The sequence below is a fragment of the Excalfactoria chinensis genome, unplaced genomic scaffold, assembly GCF_039878825.1.
Source record: "Excalfactoria chinensis isolate bCotChi1 unplaced genomic scaffold, bCotChi1.hap2 Scaffold_1033, whole genome shotgun sequence".
In the NCBI taxonomy this organism is placed as follows: Eukaryota; Metazoa; Chordata; class Aves; order Galliformes; family Phasianidae; genus Excalfactoria; species Excalfactoria chinensis.
The window spans coordinates 331-26684 of record NW_027315593.1 but is presented as its reverse complement, the minus strand read 5'-3'; the positions used below and the strand labels follow the sequence as shown (position 1 = coordinate 26684).

The window sequence follows — 26354 nt, the reverse complement described above, 5'->3', positions numbered from 1 at the left end:
AGTCAGAAATATGCTTTTTAATTTTTACAGGACAATAAAATTGCTCGCCAAAGGTTTCTGACTTAAAAAATCTAAACAGCAGATTGATGTAGGCCTCTTGATCCTTCTTACCACATTTTTTGCCAACTCAGAGTGCAAAATAGCTGTCCTAGTAATTGCACCCAGGGGTTTGTGTCCAGTATCCAGACAAACTACTAAAGCTGACTCCCCGTTCCCTTTGATCTTGCATATTCTGATGCTTGAAAGAATACAGACAGGTGATAGAGAACACCGCAGCTATTGCAAGTACAACAGCACAAAGACCAATTAACACTGAAAAACAAAATGAACAAGAAACCAAAATGGAACCAAACCCACAACAGCTGGTGGTCATCAAGGCAAGTTTTCCCAGAGGGTAGAAGACTGTTACTAATAGGATGGAAATACAAAATTCACTGAGACCAACTGTAACTGCTGATAATACAGATTGAGAAGTGCTTCATTTCTCACATTTTCTGCAGAGCGAGAGAGGAGCTGGACACAACCACATTCATTTTGATTGTGGTACAAAAAAAAGTGGGAACAGAAACAGTCCCAGTGAAAAAAATAATTATAGGAGCTGTTTTGTTTTTTTTCCTTAATGCGGCTTAGGTCACATTTAAATAGCATGCAAATATAACTCGTAGAAATGTGTTACTTCTCAAAGTTCAATCAGTGTGGTATAATTCAGTAGTAGCTGCTCACTGATGTTTTCATACACATTAAATGGCTTTAACTACTGCAGAACCTGGACGCTAGCATACTCAGCAGAACAGCAGGTTACATTTCAGCCAATGATTTTTTTATCCAAAACCAGAGTAAGTGTAACCTCTAAATTGGAAAACATTTGTGTGCAAGGCAAACAGCCCATTGCATTATGGACATCACAGAATCATTTGGGTCAAAATGGACCTTAAAGCCCACCCAGCTCCAGCCCCTTTGCTATGGGCAGGGCTGCCCCCTTACCAGCTCAGGCTGCCCAGGTCCCCTCCCCTTCCAAGCTGGCCCTGAGCATCTCCAACAATACCCGCTAGAACCATGTGAAAATCACAGCACGTACTGAACAGACACATCACAGAAGCCATTACTTCCCTTGACACACTATGTGGTCAATATTAAAATTCTGGAGACATGGAAAAGTCATGACAGTTTTACACTGCATATATGCTGAGAGATAAAAAGCCTGTTTTTATTTGCTGATGATTCATTGACCTGTAGCTTGATCATAAAAATCAGGAAGTGAGGGACTCCAAGAACTAAAAACTATTCAAAAGCTCAAGCATTACCTATCATGCATTTATTGATTCATAACAGATGATACATGAGAGCTAAATAGAAGAATTTATCATTCTGCTTGTGCATTTAACTGTAGTTCTTTCAGTGTCTTGGTGATGGTCTTCCAGACGATGGCTGTGGCTGCCTGAATTTTGTGAGATCCACAAGGGAATCAACGAAGGTATAGATATTATATTCATGGTGCTGGAGGTTCTTGTAGGTAGAATTATCAAATTCTTCTGGAGCAGGCTGAGCAGCTGCCGTAGCCTCTGTGAAAACAAACATTAACTGGTGACTACAGGGATACAACAAGAGAAGGCAACATTCAGATCCCTCATCAAGAGGGTGGTGACACACTTGAACAGTGTGGATGCCCCATCCCTGGAGGCATTCAGAGCCAGGCTGGATGTGGCTCTGGGCAGCCTGGTCTGGTGGCTGGCAACCCTGCACATAGCAGGGGGATTGAAACTAGATGAGCATTGTGGTTCTTTTCAACCCAGGCCATTCTATGATTCTATGATGATCGAGGCAATATTAAAATTAAATTAAATAGTCATCAACTCTAACAAAAGGATAAGTTTAGGTTTTGCAGGTACCTTGTCTGATCCTAAAGAAGCACATTAGTATGCAAAAAGAGAACAGGAATCTGTACAAGCCATCTATTAGAGCACAGGTTTTCAAATCCAAACTAGCACCTAATGCTGGGGGAGAACTGGGTAGAATAGCTTATTTGTATTTTAAAGACATATGCCTACACTTCCTGGCTCGCCGTGGTTCTCACTTCAGCCAGAACAGTAGGTGACATTCTTAACAAGTCAGAAGAGGTAAAAAAAAAGCAGTGCAAATGATATATCGCCATGTTAGACTGAGAGATACAGCTCTTAGAACTACTTTATAGACTGATTTTTTTCCATGGGGAAAGTGACTGAATTATTGGTATCTTCACAGTTTCATTTCAAATATGGTTATACAAACAATAATATATTAAGAGGTTTTGATACACATTTTCTTTCTTTCAGAAAAAAAAGTAATTGTGATAGAATCTTTCAAAACTTGTAATCAGCTCTTCTTCCTAAAAGAACAATCTAACGGTGTTGTTCAGAACTCTTCACTTCACATTAAAACCAACATTAATTCTTTCACTTTTAAAATATTATGCAAATTTAGGCAGTACTATTTACATAAAAGCATCCTGGTACGGGCTGATTTTACAACCAAGGAAATTACAAGAAATAAAGCTTTATTTCCAATATTAATTTATTCTCACATGCCCAGAGTTATAGCAATAGGAAAGACATTAAGCATAATCTAGTGAAAAGCTTCCTCATATAAATTTGCATGTAGTGGTTTATGTTAGACCATATTAGGCTTCTTTTTATAATGCAACAGCCTACAATAAAAATACAAGAACTCAAGCAATTGAGAACCAGAATTTCCCTTTAATTATGACACAATTATTGCAATGTAACGCTACTACTTTAAGAGTGTGTATACATAAAATTTAGCATGGCTTGCTTATCAAATGCCATGCAGTAAGCTCCGGGTTCAGCAAAGCAACACACAACCTATGAAAAGAAATACCCCTTTCCTTGCTGCTCAGTTCCTACTAAGACAGCTCGCAGGAGGCACCACTACACATATAAAAGCCAGATGATATAGGCTTCGCTGCAAATAGCCCCAAGAACAAGGAGGCGTAGGGAAGTGCACATTCAACCTGCAAGAGACAGTTGTTCCAAATTAAGAGACAGATGCTCAGGAAGAAAAGCAGATGGAGTCTCACTTTCCCTGCCCAAATACACTGTACTTGGCTTTTCCAAGGAAAAAATTTATCTCTGACTTCATCCTCCTTGCACTTCAGACTTCTTCTATGCCTTCTCTCTTTAAGAGCAAGGATTTGTCAGGATGTCCTTCTGCAATGAATCAGAGGGATATTTCTGTGTTACCATGCTACTATTTTGCTTCTCATTGAGCAGCTGAAGTCAGCAGTTTTTTGCTGACTGCATAGCATGTCTGTTCTACCAAGTGGATGATATCAGCTCAACATCTAGGTTTCCAATGAGAAAAACTATTACATTAGAAACTACTAAAACTATTACATCTCCTGTATGCTTGCTGCAGACTTTGCAGATGAGCGAAAGAATACAGGAACAGGACAGAATTATAGACTACAAGAGGAATCATTAACTGTAAACAATAAACAGCAGTAGCTGTTTCCAAAGAAGGTCACAAAAAGAAGAGAGGACATACCCTGCAGACAGCAGCAATGCTGCTGAACAGTGTAGTTAGGTTTTACTCTGCTACTCCCTGACACCCAAAGATGTTTCACCATCTGTAAAGGTGCGTTAATTCACCTGTCCTAGCCCCTGCCTCCCACACAGCCACAGCAGCAGTGTCCTCTAGTGGGGACGCAGCACAAAGCTAGGAGAAAATTCTCTGCTGTCATAGCCCTACCACCAGCAAGAGGAGCTCAAAAGCAAAGTGATTTTCTCAGAATAGCCAGGTCTACCCCAAAGGTTTTGCTGGTGTGGCTATGTGGAAAAGAGATCTGAGACATGGCTGTTACATACATCCACAGGAAAAGTTTGTCACACAGGCTCAATCTTACCCTGGATTTACAGTGTCAGGGTAGTGAAAGCTGTCTCAACAGATCTATGAGGTGCTGTAATCTTCACTACGAATTGTGAGCACATTTCAGGACCAAGTCCTCCTTCTCCTACTCATATTTGAATCTCTTCATGCCTCATGTACCAAGGAGCCCAGAACTGGAAACCCAGCACTCACGGTGTGGCTGAACCAGCGACGAGCGAAAAGAATCATCTCCCTCTACCTGTTGGCAACACTCATCCTAATACAGCCTAGAATACTGTTGGTCTTAGGTACAAGGGCACACTGTTGGCTCATGTTTAACTTGCTATCCACCAAGACCCCCAAGGGCCTCTTCTTCAAGGATCATTGGAAGGATGCTATCATTACAGCCTTATAATTATGCTGCTTCTGCTTCAAACAAGTTTGCTTTTGTTTTTTAATTCAACGAAGCAATCAAAAGTATGGTCTTAAGAATAGTATGCTGTCTAAGTACGAAATCAAGAATGGCAAGTCACAAAAGATCTCGACAGAGGAGGATTTACTATTGAAATACACAGAATGAAATCAGTAGGAAAGTTAACAGGACTGGAGGCAACCAAGAAAGCTAAGCTGGAAAGGGAAGCATAGCTAAGGAGTGCATGATGCTTTTTCCTAAAAACAAACTAACAAAAAACAGCAACAAAAAAACTCAACCAGACAAAAAAAACCCACCACCTGCTCTCTGTTTCTCAACAAGAACTAGGCTATGAGGTCAACTCTATGTTACTTCAACATGACTTTCTTCTCTATGTTACTTCAACATGACTTTCTTAAAACCTACCAATCTCAGAATCAACGCATCTCTCTGGTATCACACTATGACTTCTTGAAGTCTACTGAAATTTGAAAGCTGCCTAAACTTCCCGAGAAAAAAAAAAAAAAAAGAAGGAAAATGGGCTCTGTCATACAAAACCTATCGTTTTGTTTATAATTTTGTTTTCATTTTTATCAGTAACAACTGGCTTATGAAACTGGACGTACAGCGAGTGGCAGACAGCTTCCTTTCACAACTTAACTGGAAACCGAGTGCTACAGAGCTTCTTATAAAAACTAGCAGTGAACAAGAATTTATCTTCTGGAAAGTCACTGCTTCGTCATTAGCTTCAGTATAACCATCAGAGAATCAGAGAGATGACTTGGAAACTACATATAAACAACACGCCCTAACCCAGAAGAATCTATACCATAGGTCAAACAAATGAAAGGTGTACCATCTATGGAGCTGCTTTCTCCAGCTTGGATTCCTGCTTCCTGAACAGTCTCTTCCTTTGTACCCATCACCAACACTGTGCTTTCAGAAATCTCCTCTTCTAGTATAGGAGGAGCTACCTCTACCGCTGCTGATTTCTGTGTCTCCTTTGCTTTTTTTCCTTCCCTTCTGGATATCAGGTTTTGCTTTTTGTCCTCCTGAGTCGCTGATGGAACTTTCAGCTGAGTAGATGCTGGGTGGGCTCCCAGGGACTTTTCCTCCAAATAATGAGATTTCAGAGTGGCATCTGTCAAGTCTTGGGTTTTATTTAAGTGTGGTTCTAAGACCAGCTTCTGCCGATCTGCTTTTTTAGGAGTTGATTTTGTGTTCAGGGCTCTTGCTTTGGATTTTAATGTTTCATGACTGACTGATGCTTTAGAAAATGCAACCTGCTTGACAGCAGGTACATCAGTTTCCGTTTTGCTTGGCTTCTTCTTAGCTACATATGCTTTGTGATCTTTCTGAGGCAAGCCATCTTTTGGCAGCTGTGATCTCTTTATCAGTGTGTTCTCAGAAAAGACACAATCTCGCCTAGGAAATTCCACTCTGGTTTTAATGGAAACTCCTGACTCATCACCATCATCGTTTTCTTCTTCAGAATCTGAGCTGGAATCCGAATCTGAGCTGGATGAAGATGAAGTTTCCTCTTCAGCTAGTTCTTTCCTTATGCCTCCTCCTTTTGCGATTTTATGGAGTCTTGCCTCCTCAAGGGAAGAAACAATCACTCGTTGAGGAAATGCAACCACAGTTTTTCTTGACATCAACGTTCTCAGATCCTCATCAGGTTTTGAAGCTTCCTTTGGATTAGTATTCAGTGTGCTCCCACCTTCTTTTGCAGATACTGGGTGAGAGTTAGGAAATTCAACTGTTGCCTTGGTGGCTAGTATCTTGGTGCCTCCCTGTGGTGCCACTACATAAAGGGAATGGCACAAAGACAATTACCATCGTTATACATACATCCCAGTTAATGAGTGATGTTAGCCATTTAATTTTAACTTTCCGGCACAGTCTAGTAAAAAAAGCAAATGACAAAGTGATTAAAGGGAACACAGACATGAAGCAGAAAGCTCTAAGGCATTTCAAGCTACAGAAACTAGAGCGCTAGTTAGCACTGAACAGTTTCTGCTGCTGCGATGCTGAAACATCTTTTGTTCCTTGCAAGAGTTGGTTTCTTTCTGTGCGTCAATTCTGCATCACTGGAGATGGTTACAAACACCTCCTAATCTCTGGTGAACATTCAGACAGCTTGTCAGCAGAAATCTTCAAATATTTGTCCAGAAGCAGGATAGCAGAGCAGAAGACATAGCAAACAGATCTAACTATTCCAAGAGGTTGTCTAACACTATCTTTTAAGCGGTAGCAAGGGATGACTCTCAAGGAACTAGTACTAGTGCAAGAGATTACTCAGGCCACGCATGAAAGCATTACTAGTTCATAGGACTGCATGATCTACCAACTGAACTGGATCTCAGTTTAATGCTATTTTTCCTATCTCCACTTCCCATTTTAGTTTGATATCTCTTCATTAAAAAAAACCTTAGAAAGCTTCTTGATGCTTTTGAGCCTGTCTGTCTATCTTCTCCCTCACAGAGGCTCCAGAAGCAGATCAACAGCAAATACAATTTTCATTAGAGAAAACAGGAGGCCAAAAAGGACTGAAAGCACATTAAAAAGACAATTCACTACTGTTATTTGCTACAGGAAAGTCCATTCCATCCATACAAGCTGCACTTTTTTTTCCCCCCAACCTGCAGTGCAGTTCAACTGATTTCCACACCTTTTTTGCAGATATATCTGCATGGTTTGGAAGCCCAGACCTTCTTCACCAGACTGTAACACAGACTGCAGTTTTCTTCCCCTTACTAATGCTCTACAGTAATACATTGGATGACTTAAGTAGTTACTGTAAGTAGCTCTGAATAGAAGCAAGCCTTTAACAACATTGAGATAAAAATATCACGGAAGAGACAGATACATCTAATTAAAAGCCGAAAACAGAAAAACAGAGCTCTTAAAATAGATGCAAATAATACAGAATATACTATCAGTTTACTATTTGGGTAATACTTTCAGAGAATATCAGACATGTAACTTTGCTGGACTAAAGGTACAGGGTGGGGAAAGCAGATGGGGGAAGCAAGAGAACTGGCAATCACATTTGAAGGACATCTGACTCCCTGTCCAGACTGACAGCGAAACACAGCAGCCTGAATAATCCAATATTTAAGAAAGCATCCCTCAAGGCTAAAGAAGTCTTCAAAGAACTGCTGGGGAAGAACTCAAGAATGCCCATAGGAAAGACATACCAGCAAAGCCTAAGAAAAAGCTTAAGTATTAGTACTAAGATGTCTTAAGAAATTAAGAAAGCAGATAGCATTGAACTTCAGCATTACGAGGAAGTGTTGCTGGAAAAATACTTTAATCAAAATGTGCACACCCTGGTGTAACTAGAACCTGAAAGAGATAGCTACATCCCATACATAAACTAAGCATAATCATATGCAGGAAAAGCAGGTGGTCGACAGTGGTAGGCAGGTCTCCTGGCACCTTCTGAAATCAAAAAGCTCTAGGAAAATCAACTTTGAAGTATCTTACTGGTCACCGGCGGCGTCCCGGAGCCTCCAGGCCGGGTGCACAGCGTCGCCCCTCGGAACCCCCAGGCCTCCGGCCGCACCGCCTGAAATACACAGACATTAAGCTCTCAGCCATTAGCCCGGGGCCTCTCCGAGGCACGGAGCGGCCAGAGCGGCCGCTCCGTGCCTCGAAGAGGTCCCGGGCCGAAGTTCTTTGGAGCTGGGAGAGCTGTAAGACCCCCACCTTGCGGACAGCCGCCCGCCCACACCACAACAGTGAGGGCGCCGCCATTTTGTCGTCCTCCTCCTTAAGCCCCGTGCTGCCCTCTATCAGCAATACCTTCTGTTTGGCTTTTTTTTTTTTTTCCCTTTTTTTTTTTTTTTTTTTTTTTTTCCTTCCCTCCCAGCGATCCTTTATTTATTTATGTATGTATTTATTTGTTTTTATCGCATTGCTCTGTTCCATTGCGTCATCATCGTCTCGCCTGTCGTGACGTCTATACTCTGCGTCCTCTCTCGCACGTGGGACGGGGAATGGAGGGCGGATGGGGACGCAGCCCCGGGCCCGGCCCGGCGTTAGCGCTCAAGGGAACGCTGATGGCCGTCGGAGGTGGGAGCCGGCTGCTGGCGGCGCCGAGAGGGGAGCACAGGTCAGTGCGTGCCGGGGTGGGTTGGGGCTGCCCTCCGGCTTGGCTCCTTGGGAAGGGACTTTCCGAGTGTAGTGACAGGAAGAGGGGGAGCGGCTTTAAACAGAGAGAGAAAAGGGGAGATTTAGCTTAGTTATAAGGAAGGAATTCTTCCCTGTTCTTCCCTCTGAGGGAGGTGAGGCGCTGGCACAGATGCCCAGAGATCTGTGGTGCCCCATCCGTACAGGCACTCAAGGCCAGGTTGGATGGGGCCCTGGGCAGCCTGAGCTGGTGGGGGGCAGCCCTGCCCACAGTGGACAGGGATCAATTTGGCTTATAATGGCAAAAGATGTTCTGAAAGAACGTCCTGTGTTTAAAGTCACGTTTGTTCCAGTTCTAGCGGCTTTATTCTGTTGTTTTTCCTTATTTGCAGGGATGATGCTCTCTTTGTGTATGACTGTGCCAATGTGGAAAAGAAGGCCTTAGGAAATAAAGGGTGAGAAAATAAGTGTAGATATACGGTGTTTTCCTTGACGGTGTATCTGACCCTGAGATTATGTGGCTGTCAAAGTAATAAACCCATGAGATTGCTCCTTGAAGAGGTGATGGCCAGATGCGCATTGCTAACCCCGATGGATACGTAGACTTGCGCCTGCATGCATCGGTACAGGTTAGAGGATGATCATCTGGAGAGGAGCTCAGCAGAGAAGGACATGGATATTCTGGGATTCAGTGGGTTGGTCATGAGCCAGCAGTGTGATTTTGTGGCCAAGAAGGCCAGTAATATCAAGGGGCACATTAAAAGAGCATGGCCAGCAGGTCGAGGGAGGTGTTACTCCCCCTCTATTCTTTTCTGGTGAGGCCTCATTTAGCATACCGTATCAAGGAGGAGTCCAGTGGAGAGCCACAAAAATGGTGAAAGGCCTAGAGCATCTTCTTTATGAGGATAGGCTGAGTAACCTGCATCTGCACATCCTGGGGAGAAGAAAATTGAGAGGGGATCTGATAAATGTTTATAAATATCTAGAGGGCACTGGAAGGCAAATGGATGGGGCCAGGCTCTTCTCAGTGGTGTATAGCAATAGGAGAAGGCGTAATGGCCTAAAACTTCAACATAGTTCAGAACTAACACATGCAAGGATGTCTGTATGGTAAGGATGATGGAGCACTGGAACAGGCTGCCCATGGAGGTCATGGAGTCTCCTTCTATGGAGATATTCAAGACTCTTCTGGACACCCACCTGTGTGACCTGTTGTAGGGTACCTGCTTTTGCAGGGGGTTGGACTCAGTGATCTTTTGAGGTCCCTTCCAACCCCTGCGATTCTGTGATATATGTCAATGTATATGTGTTTTTTAGTTTCATCTCAGAAAAAAACACTACATCTTTTATTAGAGGAACTAAGAAAGGAAAGCAAGACAAAACAAAAGCCAAACAAATGGGTACAGTCTTCACAGAATCACAGAACTGCAGGGTTTGGAAGGGACTTCTAGAGATCATCCAGTCCAACTTCCCCCTACTGAAAGCAGGTTCCATACAGTAGGTCACACAGAAAAACATCCAGACGGGTCTTGAATATCTCCAGAGAAGACTCCGCAACCTCTCTGGGCAGCTTGTTCCAGTGTTGTGTCTCCCTAACAGTAAAGAAGTGCTTCCTTGTGTTAGTAGGAGACTTCCGTGTTCCAATTGCTGCCTGTTGCCCCTTGTTCTATTGCTGCACACATCACTTCCTTTGAGTCTGTTCTGTAAGTTAGGAGATCTCAAACAAATGAGAAGGTCTTTTTCTTAATTTAAATTCAACTACTTGCCATTGTTATATCCATAACCAGTTTTCCCTTTATTCCCTTAAAAGTTTACAAGATCTGCAAGCATGAACCCTAATAGTTTTAAAGCAGAGAATGTTGAAGCCTTGGGCCTTATATCAGTTTCCTCCTGCTTGTGCTTTTTCTTTCCTACCACAGAGAAAAAAGATATGTAAAACTTGCCTCCAGATTGTAAAAGTCATTAAATATTTTAAAAAAATGCTCCAAGTATTAAATAAATTACTGTCTGTAACCATACACTTTGCTTGAGTGCTCTTCTTATGAACTTCTGTGGAGGTCCCTATACTGTGCACCATCTAGAAGTAAGCAGTATGGAAAACAGGATTCCTGTCTTAATTTGAGTGCACCGAAGTTCTGTGTCTTGTTTGTACTGATTAGTTTGAATAAAGAATAATTTCTCACATGGTGATACTGATGCAGGGTTTAGTCACTGCACCTGTCATCTCTGTGCGCTGTCCTTGATCATGAAGTTGAGACGTCTGAAAAGCTGTACATTTATTCCTGGATGTTTGAATTCTAACCTCTTGAGTTGAGAAGAAGGGTTTATCTTATTTATTATTATTATCTTAGTGGAGAGTATAAAGAAGATGAGCTTGTTGTGTCTGTGCAGAAGGTCAGGACAAGGCACAAGGGGAAAGCTTTTTCACTGCTTAAACTTTTTGACAGGACACAGAGAGGTTGCAGAGTCTCATTCTTAGAGATAATTGAGATTTCACTACACATAATCTGAGCAGCTTGCTCTAATTTGACTTGAATTGTAGTACACTTCTGAACTGAGTTATTCTGTTATTTGTGTGATGTGCTGCTGTGGGTCTTCGTGTAGAATATTAGCAGTGGCATATGAAAGTTGTTGTTCTGTTTTGTTTGTTTTTAATTAACATTGTGAAGTACTAAATTAGGCCATTGTGTATCTGAAACACACCTGAAAACATCTTTGAAAAGATTTTGTGGGCAAGGAGAGTCCCTATAGCTTTGCTTTAACATTCAAATTAGCTTAGCGTTTCAAGCTCAAACACAACTTCTAGCATTGTACTTTGTTCTGTGTATTCCTCCTTGCTGGTGGTGTGAGAACAACATTCTCTGAAGAACTTCACTTGCTGTGTTTCAGGTTGTGAATCTCTTTTTTTACTTTTCCCTTTTCTCTATTAGACAGGATGGACAACCAGCAGACAAAGGAAGCGATAACATCCTAGCTTTTGCCTTCTCCCCATCAGGAGATTATTTTGTCTTGACAGATGACAACAAACACCTGATTCTGTTTCGGACTAAGCCCTCTTGGGAGTGCGTTAGCATCAGGTAAGGAAGCAGGATTTTACCTTTCTCTTTGTAAAAGAGCTATGGATGATTAATACAGAGTTATAATATAATAGGACTTGTGGTGCAGCCATTTCTTGTTGCTAAGCTTCCTCCTTTGTTTTTTCCCCCTAGTACTTAAATTTAATGTTTTTGGGAATTAAAAGATACATATCAAGAGGTGGTGTGTGGTGCATCCCACACCAAGAGTGGAAATGCAGACGTTTATGTTGTTGGCTGGGAAAAGGGTAATCATTTTGTTTATTCCAAAAGACAATATTTGCATCTTTAAGAACTGGAACTTTACCTTCTCCTGGAGAGTGCTAAGGTTGGGCCTTTAAGAGTGACAGTGAGTAGTTTAGTGAACATGCTGTCGGGTTCTGTTGATTGGAGAAGGTTTGCTAGGGAGTTTGTGAGCTCTGTCTTAAAAGTGTATCTGTAGCCATACTGCTGTGTTTTCAGTCTGTCGTACAGTTCTCTTCTGAAAACTAACTGTAGCTGTCCACCAGAGGTCCTCCAGTTACAAGTTTTTCATTGCTGCTTATGACTATCCTCTGTAAAAAAGGGGTCTGGGAAGGACTTCCTGAGGAGGTAACTCACTGTGTTAGGATTCTGCTTCTGGTGATCTTGACAAGTGCAAAAACTAAACAAGCTCTGACTCAGCTTGTCTGCATGTGAGGGATATACATGATGGGCCTTTGGCGGGTCAATCAGTGGTGTAGTGAGTAATTGCTGATAAAATCAGAAACAACAAATTCTGTTCACTCTGTATTCTCTATTTCTTGCCGTCCTGTCCTGTTCTGCCTGTAAGATGCCACTGGATAATTGTTGGGCATTTTAGTTTTCAACCAGAATGTCAGCTTAGATCGCAGATGGAAATTTTGTGATGTTCCTACCTCCTGTTAGGAAACTGGAAATAGAGTCAAAAGGATCTCTGTGTGGAAAAATAGATTGCCAAAGCTGAGTTATGTAACTTGTGGCAGTTTTTATGGCAAGCTGTATTAAGGGTTTCTAACAGTGCTAGCTTTTGTAATAAATAAGCTTCTATCAGACAAGAAGGTTCTGAATCTAAGATCAAAAGCAGTACAGCCAAACTTGAAATAAGATTTCCTTGATGGAAAGGTATCCTATTTTGAAAATGTGCTGCAGTGTGTTAGTATGCGTTCATGCCCTATGGGATATGCTGTTCTTTTACACAGTCAATAAGAATACTAGAACTTTCATTGGTATTTTGGAAGTGTAGTATGTTGTTCTTTTGCCTCTAGAGGTCGCTGGGCTTCATGTATGTGAATAGAAATGTCCACTTCCTACGATCCCCATTGTCTGCAGTCTTATGATACTTACGATACTACTGGATAAATGACTTCAACGCAGTTTTTAATGTGTTGTTGCAAAGTAGGAGCTAATAGCTTCTACCTTTCTTTCTCTTTTCCACTTGCCTAGGTTGGATTTGTCTTACAGAGAATGCAAGAAAATCCAGTAGACTTTCTTTGAAGTGCAACTTTTTCTTTCAGATCTGTGAACAGGAGATGCACTTCGCTCGTTATTACAGCTGCAGAGGATAAGATTCTGGTGGCAGACAAATCTGGTGATGTCTATTCGTATTCAATAACAGAACCACAAGCAGAAGGCAAATTTGAACTGGGCCACTTGTCCATGCTACTGGATGCGGTAAGCGTGTGCCTCTGTGTACTTGGTGTGCAAACTCACATTCTTTCTCAGAATATAGTCAAACGGTTTAATTGGAAGGGAACTACAAAGTTCATCAGGTCCTATTGCCTGCCCGCTCAAGTGCTAGAATTTGTATTCAGGTCTTTCATTGTTGTTCTTCTCCCAGTTTTAGATAGTTTTTTTTTTTTGCCAAAGAGCATCAGCTTTCCTTAGCTATAGATAACATACATGGTCTGAAATTCTTCCTGCTGAGTTTGTCTGAATGGTGATTTTGGAAAGGAAGCAGGCGTGTGGGTTTATCTATCTGGATATATGACTCTTCAAAAATTCTTTGTGTTACAGTCACAGAAGACTTGGAGATGGAGAACGTAAGGGAATTCACCCAGTTTGTCATGTCAGTTTAGCTCTTCAGTGTGATAAGTTTCTTGCTTTTGAAGATGCAGTGGAACTTGTGCTGTAGGGCTTTCACTTCAGTGGGTTTTACTGGACTTAGTCTGTGCTACTTGTCTTAGCAAGCAAGCAAGTTGCTGTCACAAAGATTTATGTATCAATTGTAGTTGAAAATGTGTGGCTTAATGCTTGCACTTGCAATTCAGCGTCAAGAAAATGAGGTAGTCTACTGCTTCTGTCTTTCACTGGTTGGGAAAAGTGTGTTTAAAAAAAAAAACATTGGACTATTGGATACTGAAACTGACACTTTACCTTACAGGCACTGAGTCCGGATGACCGGTATATCCTGACTGCAGATAGAGATGAGAAGATCAGAGTCAGTTTGACTAAGGCTCCTTACAACATTGTATCTTACTGCCTGGGACATGAAGAGTAAGTTCATTGTGCACAGTTCTTCAGTGTGCCTCAATGGATGAAGTGTTTGTCTGCCCAAATTATACTGTCAGCCAGGTCCAGACTGTTAGCTTTAAACAGTCTTAGTCTTAGGAAGGGAGTGTCTTGTTTGAACAGATATTCATCTAATGGCATCTTAGGAGATTGGACTTGAAAGGTCTGTGGTAATACAAGTTGTGGTGGGGTTTTTTTTGTGTTTAAAATGCAGCTGTATTGATGGGAAGGATAGTGCATTCTTTCATTAAACATTGGACTACAGTGAGCTAGAGACTATAAAGCAGTCCTGTAAAACAGAACCCTGGAATCACGCTTGTTAATGTAGTTGTCTGGTCTTTCTTGTAGCTGAGAAAAGGGACTTGGTGTTTTTCTTGAAAACGTTCTATTGCCGTGAGTAAGAACATTTAGACAGATAGAAGGATATGTAGATGTGTCCTGAGGGATATCCTTATAGGAGGATGCTGTCATGATCTAAAATGTGACCCACTAGGAGACCAATAAGGGATGTTTTCTAGCTGGTATAGCAATACTAGCCTGCAGGAGAGACTGTACCTGCTCTTCTTAGTAGTTCTTCTCTCATTAAGAAGACTCAAACAGACTTTAAAAGATTCCCAAATCTTTGTTTTGCTTTGTAAAATGTCTGTGCTATTTTCAGTTTGCCTTCCATCTTTGCATAGTTTTGTGGGCTTTCAGAGAGGTTTTTTTTTTTTCCTGTTGTTGAGGGATATGGTTGAATTGCCATCCCTGGATGTGTTTAAGAGCTGTTTGGATTTGGTGCTCAGGGATATGATTTAGCAGAGGGTTTTTAGAGTTAGGGTACTGTGGTTAGGCTGCAGTTGGACTTGATGATCTTTGAGGTCTTTTCCAACCTGGGTAATTCTATGATTCTATGGTTCTATGATATGTACTTGCTCAGGGAGGTGGTTGAGTCACTGGCCCTGAAGGTGTTGAAGAAACATTTAGATATAGTACTAAGCAACCTGGTTTATTGGGGAAATATTGGTGATAGGTGAATGGTTGGACTGCATGATCTTGGAGGTCTTTTCCAGCCTTGGTGATTTTGTGATCTTAGCATTTTATTTTCCTTAGCCACTGATACATTTTGAAGTCCATAGTGATAGGGTAACAAAGGAGATGTCATCCCACACAGATCACAGAACATGCTTAATTCTCTTTGGCTGTGGACTTAATTGAAGATAACTACAGCCTTCCAGGCACGTTCTTTCTTAAGGTGACCCAACATGGTGCAGTCAGCTTGCTGTATTGGGAGCAAGAGTTAGAGTAAGACAGTGTGACTGCGGAACTTGAGATATAGGAACAACCTATCTGAACTTACTCAGCTGAGTATTTTAACAGAGCATTTAGGATGCTTTAATTTGGAGTGCCTGTCTGATTTTTATAACACAATTTGATAATCTAACCTACATTGACCCTGAATAGTATGAAACCTCCAAACTACACATGTCAAAGTGTAGTCTTTGATATCAGGTAATTTCTATAGCATATTTACACAGCCATATCTGTGCTTTCCACCTGCTATGTACACAGTTGTACTTCCTAATGAATAGAACCTGATGCTCCGGAAGGCACTTTTAAACTGGGGTTATTGTGCCAGTGCAGAGAGTTCACTAATGGCTGTATGGAGGAAAGGCACTTAATGTAAATTGCTTGAAATATATGCAAAAATTCTGTTTCTAAGGAAAGAATAAGCAAAGGACTGCAGAAAGCAGATATAATTCATGCGTCTTGTTTCATGGTCCTGGTTTTTCTTTTGGAGGGCAGCATGGTGATTCAAGTTCTATTACACCTTCATGCACCTGCTGTCACTACTTTGTCATGGAAGTTTGTCATTACAGTAACCAGATCTCTTCCCTCTTTTTTCTTTTTCTTTTCCTTCTTGTTTTAATAGCCTTAAATTTGTGCCTATTTTCAAAAGCACGACAGTCCCACTCAAGGCATTGCATTTTATGTTGCTGAAGTTCAGGTTCTTGTTGCCCACCAGAGACAAGTCAAGGTAGACTTGTCTATTAAATACTAAATATTTTAAATACTAAATATTAAATACTTGTCTATTAAATACTAAATATTAAATACTTCTGGAAAACAAGGTTTCTGGCTGAGTGTAGACACTGGTGGTAAATTGTCACGGGCTTGTTTCAAAGCATTGTAAAGGTTGGTTTTGAATGATCTCCAGCTGTGATGGGAGAGATGTTGTAGATGAAAGCTGAGTCATCGCTGTTGAAGTGTATTAAAAGCATCTGCTGATAAGAGGTTTTAGTGGGCAGCATGGATTGAGGGAAGGGAATGAGCTACCTGAGTAAATCTGTCTACACTGGCATTCTTTTTGGTCTTCATAGTAATGCTCTCAGCTGGGAAGAAGTTAGAGGAATGTGCTGAGAGCAGGTGGAAAAATACTGCTGTTAAATATGAAGTTTGTATAATGCATATAATGTACTAAGTACTGTAGGCATACCTTTTTTCTCAACTGGCTTTATTTGGAGAATCTGTTATTTTTTTCATAGATTCTCTTTGAAATTGGTGTTTCTCTTAGCATGTGTTAAAAGACCAGAGTATTACGGAAGAGAGAGTTCAATATTTGACTTCTTTCCCTTTAGGTTTGTAAGCAGAATATTTGTAGTACCCAACTATCCCGATCTTCTGTTGTCAGCTTCTGGGGTATGTATTGCAGTTTCCTCCAAGAAGTTTTTTTTTCTTGAAAATTTAGACTTTAAAATCATTGTCTGCTTGTGTTTTCCTCTGGGTCTCCTGGGCCACTTGGAATAATCTTTCTTGGTTGTCCTCTCTCCCTTTTCCTCCCTTTCTCAGCTTTCTGTTCATGTTAAGCCATTCTATTGCTGGACTGTGAGAGCCATTTACAATGTTTATAGCAAAGCTAGCTTCCTATTAAGATCTTTGGGATGGAGAAATTGCAAAGCCCTCAGTATTTCTTCATCATTAACTCTTGCTTTGGAGCACTGACAAATTTTAATTGTTGCACTATTTAAATAACTTTGAAGCAAATGAGTATTATGTCAGCCTGCCGTGGTAATGAGTGTCTTGAGAATTAATGGCCTTAGAATCCCAGATTTTCTTAGAGCTTCTGAGATGAGAAAACTGTTCCCTCTTCACCCTCCCACTTCCCCGTGTGAGACATGCTCTGAGTTGTCCTCTTCTATATGTCCTCATAAATACATTTAGTGTATGTTGAGTAGATACTGCGGTGCAGTATGACACAGTGCTCAGATGACAACTGAAGAAGAATTTTAACTCCCTGCCATTTTGTATCTTAAATTGATGGGATTCTGTTGTCACACCAGACCTGTAGAAAGTGTGTAGATGAAGCTAATCTGCATTAAGGGAAGCAGCATTATTCGTATCTGAGACTACCAAAACTGAAGAGGAAAAAAATAGCGTTGAAGATTGTAGCAATTCTTAGCATTAGGTTTCAACTCCTGCTCTTGTTTCCCTAAGACTCCTGTCTTTTGCCACTCTTTCTGTTTAAGTAACTCCACTGTCAGCATTGTGTGACTGTATTTCATGCTTTGCAAATTCTCTGGAAGAACGGTCACTGAAGAGAGGTGTTCAGTTTTTCTCCAGGAGGTTACTGAATCAGATGAGAAGTTGGGTGATGACAAGAGTAGGTGTGGAGAAGGGCAACCTGAAAGAATTGTTATTAAAATGCTGATCACATGTATTGCTGTGCTATTTCAGACAAACAGACTTGAAATCCAGTCTTAGAGGTTCCCAATTTCCACTTCAAAGGGAGAATTAAAGTTATCATGACTAAATAATTTAGAATTATGGAGGAGGGAAGGGGGGGGGGGGGGGAATTATGTTAATTAAAATGCTTTATCTGCAATTTGAGGTCTCAGCTAAGTGACTACTTAGGAACTTCTGTGGGAAAAACTTCAGGGAAATAGAATTTAGCTGTAGGCCACAAGTGGCCACTCTTTGCCTGAGGAACTGTTAGTCATCAACTTGTATTCGCTTCAATCTATCCAGGATTGCACTCTAAGACTTTGGAAGTATGAAACTGGGGAAGAGGTATACTGCTGTCAGCTAAGCAGCGTCTGTGGGCCTGAGCCAACCAAAACAGACCAGGTATGGCTGTGTCAATGCTGTTGCTGTCCTGTGGATCCTCGTGACTCCCAGAAGTGTTTGTCACATTTTGTTAGTACATCTCTTCTGTCACAGAATCACAGAATGACCTGGGTTGGAAGGGACCTCAAGGATCATGAAGTTCCAACCCTCCTGCCTGGCAGGGCCACCAAACTTCCACATTTACTAGATCAGGTTGTCCAGGTCCCCATCCAACCTGGCCTTGAACACCTCCAAGGACGGGGCATCCACAACCTCCCTGGGCAGCCTGTTCCAGGACCTCACCACTCTCCTAGTAAAGAACTTGCCCCTAACATCCAACCTCTTTCAACTTAAAACCATTTCTCCTTGTCCTGCTATTATCAGCCCTTTCAAAGAGTTTTCTCCCCTCCTGGTTATAGGATCCCTACAGGTACTGAATTCAGCAATTCTGTCAGTGATTTTGGAAGTTGAATGAGACCCAGAAACTGTTAAATAGCCTGGAATTTAGGGGAAGGAAGAAAGTCCCTGAAATTCATTTTTGTCTTACATGAATTACATGAATTTCTAAAAATGCTAAGCAATGCCTAAAAGTAGCTGTTCCTAATTCTTGCAGAATACTTGTTCTGCAAACCAAAATAAGCCTTCACTTACTATTCTTTTCAGAAAGCATCGATGTCTTAGTCTCTTAGCTAGAAAGTATTCTGTAACGTGGAAAAGTCTGAAAAACTAACCCATTTGTAACATACTTAAATTGCAACTTGAACAGCACTTTACATTTTCTCTGAGTGAAAAGCAGCCCTGTAGTATTTGAATCCATTGAAATGGCATTGCCTTGTTTTGAATGTTCTGAAACTGGGTAATGTCCGAAACAAAAATTTATGAGTTGCGTGTTAAAACTGACTAACCCAGAAGCAATGCTTAAACTGCAGTTTCTATGTGAGTAGTATGATATCTACATGTTCAGGGTGCTAAGGGAAGGCTGACCTGATCTTGTTAGTCAGATTTCCAGTAACGAGGAGGACCATGGAGGGACCATACTCCTTGGGACAGACCTGACAACTCATGTTTTTTTCTGCACAGAAGACATCAGTAGGTTTTGTTTGTTTGTTTTTTAGGAATAATAACATGCAACTTTCATTCCTGTCTGTAACGAAGCTCTGAGGGCAGCTCACTTAAATCACAAGATTCAAACCTTAGATACTGGAACACTTACTTTTGCCCTCGATGTCCTTTTAGCAGGTGTTCATAATAACTGTCTGGATGGTGTAACCTGCTCTTGTACTTGAAAATACTTGACATTTTAAACCAACTTCTGTCCATACACACAAAGTCTTTCAACTCATTTCAGCTTGAGTCTAGTGCTTGAAATCTGGATTTTTGAAGTTGCTACTGACCTTTTTTTTCTTCTGTAGAAAAAAAAGAAGCTGGGAGGATTGGCTGACACGCCTGAAGGCTGTGCAGCCATTCAGAGAGACCTGGACAGACTGGAGAGCTGGGCAGTAAGAAACCGGATGAGGTTTAACATAAGCAAGTGTAGAGTCTTGCATCTCGGTAGAAATAATTGCATACACCAGTACAGGTTGGGGGAAGACCTGCTGGAGAGGAGCTCTGCTGAGAGGGACCTGGGCGTCCTGGTGGACGACAGGTTGGCCATGAGCCAGCAGTGTGCCCTTGTAGCCAAAAAGGCCAATGGCATTCTGGGGTGCATTAAAAAGAGCGTAGCCAGCAGGTCAAGGGAGGTGATCCTCCCCCTCTACTCTGCCCTGGTGAGGCCTCATCTGGAATACTGTGTCCAGTTCTGGGCTCCCCAGTACAAAAAAGACAGGGATCTCTTGGAAAGAGTCCAGCGGAGGGCCACAAAGATGGTGAAGGGCCTGGACCATCTCCCCTACGAGGAGAGACTTAGGGAACTGGGTCTGTTTAGCCTTGAGAAAAGAAGGCTGAGAGGGGACTTGATCCAGGTTTATAAATACCTGAGGTGTGGGAGCTATAGTGGCGAGGCTGGTCTCTTTTCAGTAGTGCGTGGGGACAGGACTAGGGGCAATGGGCTGAAACTCCAGCATAGGAAGTTCCGCACGAATGTGCGCAAGAACTTCTTTACAGTGAGGGTGACGGAGCACTGGAACAGGCTGCCCAGGGAGGTGGTGGAGTCTCCTTCTCTGGAGATATTCAAGACTCGCCTGGACGCCTACCTGTGCGACGTGGTGTAGGGAGCCTGCTTTGGCAGGGGGGTTGGACTCGATGATCTCTAGAGGTCCCTTCCAACCCCTATAATTCTGTGATTCTGTGATTCTGTGATTCTGTAAGTGAAAAATGAGTATGATAAATAAGATCACAAATCAACCTAGTTGGTATCCATGTGTACTCTGGGTATTTTAGTCCCGTGGTCAAAAGAGGGTGCACTGTTGAAACAACATTGTTTGATAACCATTTAATCTGTGTCTTCAGTAATGTTGCAAGGCATTTATTTTGGGTAAGGATGGCTTTATTGTACGGTACTCTTTGCCTGCTAGATTTATTGGGTCATTGAAAACTAGTAAGCAACTTGCTGTGAATGGAGTCATATTATTAGTTCTGTGTGACTTAGACTTGTTTATCATTTAACTGGCATATCAATTAACAGTACTCAGATTCATAGAACCACTTGGGTTGGACTTTGCAATCTTGAAGGTATTTTCCGGCCATCAACCTGACCTCCTGAGTCCCATCACTAAACCGTGTTTTTTAGTGCCACTTGTGATCTTATACTGAACCCTAACACCATTGCTTACAAACAGGTTTATCCAAAAATAATATAAACTATCAAATGTTATAGGAAAAGCCTTGTTTCTTCAAGCAGAAATAGATTTAAAAGGGAAAAATAAGCTCATGTTCTCATGTAAAGCTTTTGAACATAGTTCAGTAACTCTTGCTTTGTCTCTTAAAACACCTGATAACAGTCACTTCTGTAGGATGACTGTCCATATGGCAATGGAGTTTCTTAGTTGAAAGTTGGAGTATCCTTTGATTGTTTCTGAAATTTCTGTATAGCTGCTTTGCTCCCAATGTGAGTAAACAATGACCAAGAGGGGGGGGGGGGGGGGGAGGGGGGGGGGGGGGGGGGGGGGAATGCACACAAATTGTGGATTGATTATTATATAAGACATCAGTTAATAAACCATATTCCTGCAGTGCTTTGCAGTTCACCAGCATGTGTTGCATGTCTTCTGATTGCCGTCTTAGATCCCTGAATCAGTGCTGCTCATCACCAGTTCTTACAGGCATATTAAAATCTGTCTCCAGCAACTAAATTAGCACCACGTGCAGAAAGCTCAGTTGAATTCCATAGTTTGTGTGTACTTGGAAGAGGCAGTATCCTGGTGATTACAGGCAGATAAGTGACTTTTACACCTCATTGCTGTGGGTTGCCACCTGCATGCTGTATTGCTACACCGATCTCAATACATACTTCTGGCAGACCAAGTCTACTGTTTTAGGCCTGTGTGGTGACCATTAATTAATGCATTATTTTTTCTTAAGTGGTTGTTTCTGTCTTGATGGCCAGTTGGACCAAAGGAGTGTTTTCATGACATTATAGGGCTGGAAATGCTGGATAAATTGATGTCCAGCATTGCTATTTAGTCAGGATGTGCATCCAGCTGTATCAAAGGGCAAAGATCATCTTCAAACCAAGTGTGACATTTATAGTTGGAATTTAAGGTAACAGGCTCACGTGTCAGTGCTTTATAGGTGGTACTCAGTCTGCTAATGACTGACAACCAAAGATTAGGTGGGGTTGTAATTGTTTTTCCCTTCATGTTGCATTTCATTTTTGCCACTGATACCCAACTATGAATTAATTGAAGCTCAAAATATAATTTGAAGCATAGTGATAATGGCATTGCAAATAGTGGTGGGCCACACGAGTGCAGAGATGTGGGCTTATTTTCCTTGGCAGATGATGAATTTGTCTGTTTTGGGTATGTAGGAGTGTTTTTGAGCAGCGTAGTGCTGGTTTCAGCTGATAGATTGCAAATTCCTAGTTCATTTTTCCCACTAGAATGGAAGTAATTCTTAATTCCATAGTGCTATATAAATATTCTCCTGATTTAGAGCTTTCACCTCATCTGATCCTCTTGACAACAAAAGCTTGTTTAAAGTCCAGAACATGAATTGCACAACGCCACCCCGGTGCTCCAGTACATTAAGTTTCCATAGGGCTACCCCTTCTCACAGACAACATCAGAAGTTAATTTGAAGGTGTTGGCAGGCTGATAACACTGGCGCACAAGTGCTGAGTAAGTGAAGAGAGTATCAAGTGAACATCTGTTTATCACAGGCTGTTCACGCAGCTATTCTCTAAGTTAACTGATTTCATAGGCTTGTCCTTGAACAAGATACTATTCTGGGCTTTGCATTCAATACACTGATTGTTAACTTCCCCATTAGAGAAACACGGAAAGGAAGGAGCTTGCTAAGAAGATGCGTTTTCATGTCTTTGTCCAGCTGTGAGTAGCACTTGGTTTAAATCAAAGTCTCCTCCTGTCTCCCGGGTGAGGAGTGGGAGAGAGCTGTCTGCATTATAACGTTCACAGAGCCCTTTGTCTTTCTGACAAAGCGTGGACTGTGTAGGTGGGTGCTTCCGTCACTGCACTTACTGTGAAAGCTGGTCTGAGACAGAGGGAAGCTTTGTTAGTAGAAATAAATATCATCTTATTTCCTTGAGTGTCTAGAAAACCCGCTGCTGGTTTATAAAGGAGTTGTCAGTTCTACTTCTAAAGTTATGGTGTGATTCCTTACGGCGGTAACTACATCTAAAATGTTCACTGTAGCTACCCACTCATCATCTTCATCCTACTAAGTATTTGAAACAGCAAGCTTACGTTATATCGGCGTTATACAGGGGTCTGGGGTCCCCCTGTTAAATACAAAATAACAACTTAGTATTTGTGCAGTGGAGAAGAGACGAGTGCCACCTGTTTACAGGAGCTCTGAAACATGTCTCTTGTGCTGGAGATGCACCATATAACCCTGATTTTCAGATACGGTTATACTATTAATTAACTTTCCTTCCTGCGGTTAGTTCATCTTTTAGCAGCTGTCATGTGCTGTTCAGAATTAGCTTCTTGTATTAAACTTGCTGACTAGAATGCTTGGAGGCTGTAGAGCTTGTTTTGCTTCCCTCAGTTGATTGCAGAACTCTGGAGCAGGTTCCTTGACAACGCCTGTACATCAATTGCTAAGTAACTCAAAGGGCGACATTCAGATGAAGCCAGTGGACTAGAGGCTCTGTTTAGTGAGTGGTGTTGTGTTCGGGAAAGAGGTGAGGGATGAGTGGGAGTAAAAAGAAGGGGAATTTGAGGACACATTTGAATTCTGCCAGCAAAATGACAAGAAGATGCATTTTCCCTGCCCTAAAGGGAGCGACTGACTGCTACTCTAGTTAAGAAGGCTTTATTAATCAGGAATGTTTTCGCAACTTAAAAATATCCTTGAGACCCAGCCATCTTGCTTTTGCAGTCTCATCTTTTATGCTATATGATAGATACTTTTGAAAGAGCACCCTAGGGCATCTTCTTGCGGATTTTGTGCTCATCTCCAGTTCTTAGTTCCCGCTTAGGGACGCTCAAATCAGCTGTTATATATTTCAAGCGGTGTGGTTTATCTTGCAAAGATATTGCCCTGATTTTCTCCCAGATTCTCAGATGAGGAGAATGGCCTGAGGTGGTCTTGCCTTGTTATTCAGAACGTGTTTCGTGTGGGGCGGTATGGCTTCACCCACATGCAGGCTGAAAATGGGGGCAACCCAGCAGGAATACAGAGTGTGCATCACTATCTTCCTTTCATAATAAATGTAATAGCGGCTTAGCATTACAGGAGAGAATTTTTAAGGGTGTACTTTCCTGCATTGTCTTATCTCATAGTTAGTTTATTGAGAGTAGTTCATTAAAACTGTTGTATTTTACCTCTGTTAATATGTCTGCAAAGGGAGAAGCGTGGAAAGCTTCATAAAACAGCAAACACTGGTACGAAATATATTTGACTGCGGTTTAATTACGTTTCTTAGCTTGCTGTAAATTAAGACATCTGCTGAATTTTAAAGAGTAAGATATGAAGTTGAATGTGAATTTTCTGCCTATAAAATGGTCTTAATTTACAAGGATGTTTCTTTTTCTTTTTCTCATAGAAATATATTGTCTCAAGAATAGCCTATTGCTGTCAAGGAAATTATGTTGCCATACTGTGTGACTGGTAAGAATAAACAGGATAATGGCTTAAGTCACCACAGCTCCTGTAAAGGAGAGAACAGCTGTTAACGTTTCCCCAAGCTAAAGTACTCGGTACTGTTGATCTGAGTGTCACAGGGATGCCCCCTTCCCTTGGGGGAAGACTGAAAGCCCTTTATTGTACATAATGCAGAAGTGAGTGCAAAGGCTACCTGACCTAGGTAGGTTTTGCAGAACCTGTGATGCGTTTCCATCATGGGAACTAGGCTAAAGCATGATGGCACTGCCTAGCCATTGTGTTTTGTTCAGGGTGCTGTGGTACTGAGTACTCAAATTCCTTGTGCTGTGTTCTGCTCTTGTAAATTAATTTTGCCATTCTCTTCAAAATCAGAGCGTTACTTCAGTTTAAAACTGTCAAGAGGATTTGTTGACTTTGGGGTTCAAATAAATATGTTTGTGTAAGGAAAGAGCGCTCAGGACCTGAAGGAATCTTTTCAATCCAACTGGCAGGGGAATACCTTGCCGAGATGGACAAACAGTCTTTCCCTCTCTTTCTGCAGCACCTTTTCTTGCCAGGAAGACTGTTCTTGCTGACAAAAGCGTGCCAGCAGGAAAGGGAGAGATTGTCAAAGCTGTCTGTACAGTCAGCAGTCTGTCCCCTTGGTGAACTTGGTCTTTGCCAAAGGGGTAAGCCTTAGCTTCTCCCCATCACATCTACTGCCAGGCTTTGTGTCAGCAGCTGAAGTGTCTGTGCCATGCCATGCTCTTTGCCAAGGTTTTATTTACAGCTCCACAGCCCAGCATTTCTAAACCGTGTTGCTGTGTAGACCTTGTAGGCCAGCCCAGAGAGAGTGGAGAAGTGCAGGGAGCACAGTACATGAAGGGATGAGAGCTATCAGGAAACATGTTCCTTGCCATTGCGGCGCTACAAACCCGTTCTTCAGCCATTTTGTGGTTTCCTGTCCCTCTCATTCCTCCTTCATTTTCCTGGCATGTAATTATTTTCCTTTTTTATTTTTGCCAGTGCTCAGCTATATACTCTTTCATTTATGTCCCTTAGATCAGTTGTACTGTATTGAAACTCTCCCCATGTAAATCCTTAGCAATCCTTACTAAATTTCCTTTACTACCTTTTCTTTTAAAGACAGCGTGACTGCTTTTTCTTTCATATAACAGTTGGAAAACCATTTGATGTATTAGATATCTGCAGCTTCTGCCTCAGACCTTGTAAGCAAACCGCATCTGAAGTGCTAGGGTTATTTTTTGCAATTCCTAATGATTTGCTTTGGCTTTGTTTGGAATCAGAGTGGGTGTCTGTGACTTGCTGAGAAATGGTGGCAGTAGGTGGATTTGATAATAATGGTAATTAAGTTTTTCCTCTCAAAAGTATTCCCACAGTCTACATCTTTCAGCTTGATGCCGTTGCCCAGCAGCTAGTTTACAGAGAGCAAATCTCTTTGAAGCACAAATGTTGGGACATTGCATTCGAGGAAACAGGAGAAATCTGGACTCTGCAGGAAGACAGTGAAGCCCCTCTTCAGTTATACAGGCCATGTGATGGACAGTGGAAGGTAGATACCGACGTTAGGCTAATATTGTGGATGCTTTGTCTTGTCCTCAACAAAACCACGGTGAACTATGTTCCTTGAAAACTAACCGATATGCTTCTTTTCTTCAGTCTTGAGGCTGAGTAGAAGTCTTAGATATCACACATTCTACTTACCTCTATATAGTGCAAAGCCACTGAGAGCTTGTTACCAGTCTCTTCTCTGGTAAAGCTTGCCTCTGGTGCAGCAGCATCAATGCAAATGTTTGTCAGCCATGGCACACGGTACTTTAAAGCATTGCTTATGCTCTCTGGGTGCTGCACTTGTTTAGTTTAAAAATACTCACTGTCCTTTCGCTGTGCTCATCTGTGAGCTGCTGCATGTTTCAGTTTGCTGTCAAACACCAGATTCCTTGCTTATGATGCACGAAATATCATGCAGTGTTCTTCCTTTTCCCAGTCTGTAACTGACAATGAAGGACTGCAGAGGATGTCTAAGTATCTTCTTGACAACTGGACGGCATTTGAAG

At 41.7% G+C, this 26354-nt stretch overlaps 2 protein-coding genes across 2 annotated transcripts; one reads left to right on the top strand and one right to left on the bottom strand.

Annotated features, from left to right (window-relative positions):
* Positions 1–8162, bottom strand: LOC140264796 (uncharacterized). The gene is made up of 4 exons (XM_072360702.1): positions 7985–8162; positions 7763–7844; positions 5130–6077; positions 1–1562 (listed from the first exon to the last, which is right to left on the bottom strand). Exons 1-4 carry the CDS (start codon positions 8030–8032, stop codon positions 1396–1398), a joined length of 1245 nt encoding a protein of 414 aa, XP_072216803.1. The 5' UTR covers positions 8033–8162; the 3' UTR covers positions 1–1395.
* LOC140264795 (tRNA (guanine-N(7)-)-methyltransferase non-catalytic subunit WDR4-like) lies at positions 8136–26354 on the top strand (the record flags this gene model as incomplete). The annotated part of the gene is made up of 10 exons (XM_072360701.1): positions 8136–8390; positions 8800–8862; positions 11338–11484; positions 12996–13152; positions 13862–13974; positions 16608–16668; positions 17995–18093; positions 24239–24303; positions 25666–25849; positions 26285–26354. Coding segments are annotated over exons 1-10 (1075 nt in total), but the record flags the coding sequence as incomplete, so codon positions are not given.

Bases quoted from the DNA above. Each gene is read 5' to 3' on its own strand.
- LOC140264796 (XM_072360702.1), bottom strand. From the start codon at position 8,032: ATGGCGGCGCCCTCACTGTTGTGGTGTGGGCGGGCGGCTGTCCGCAAG. The intron at 6,078-7,762 runs GTAAGATACTTC...CCCTTTATGTAG, and splicing joins CGGGACGCCGCCGGTGACCA to TGGCACCACAGGGAGGCACC. The intron at 1,563-5,129 runs GTACACCTTTCA...TTGTTTTCACAG, and splicing joins AGAAAGCAGCTCCATAGATG to AGGCTACGGCAGCTGCTCAG.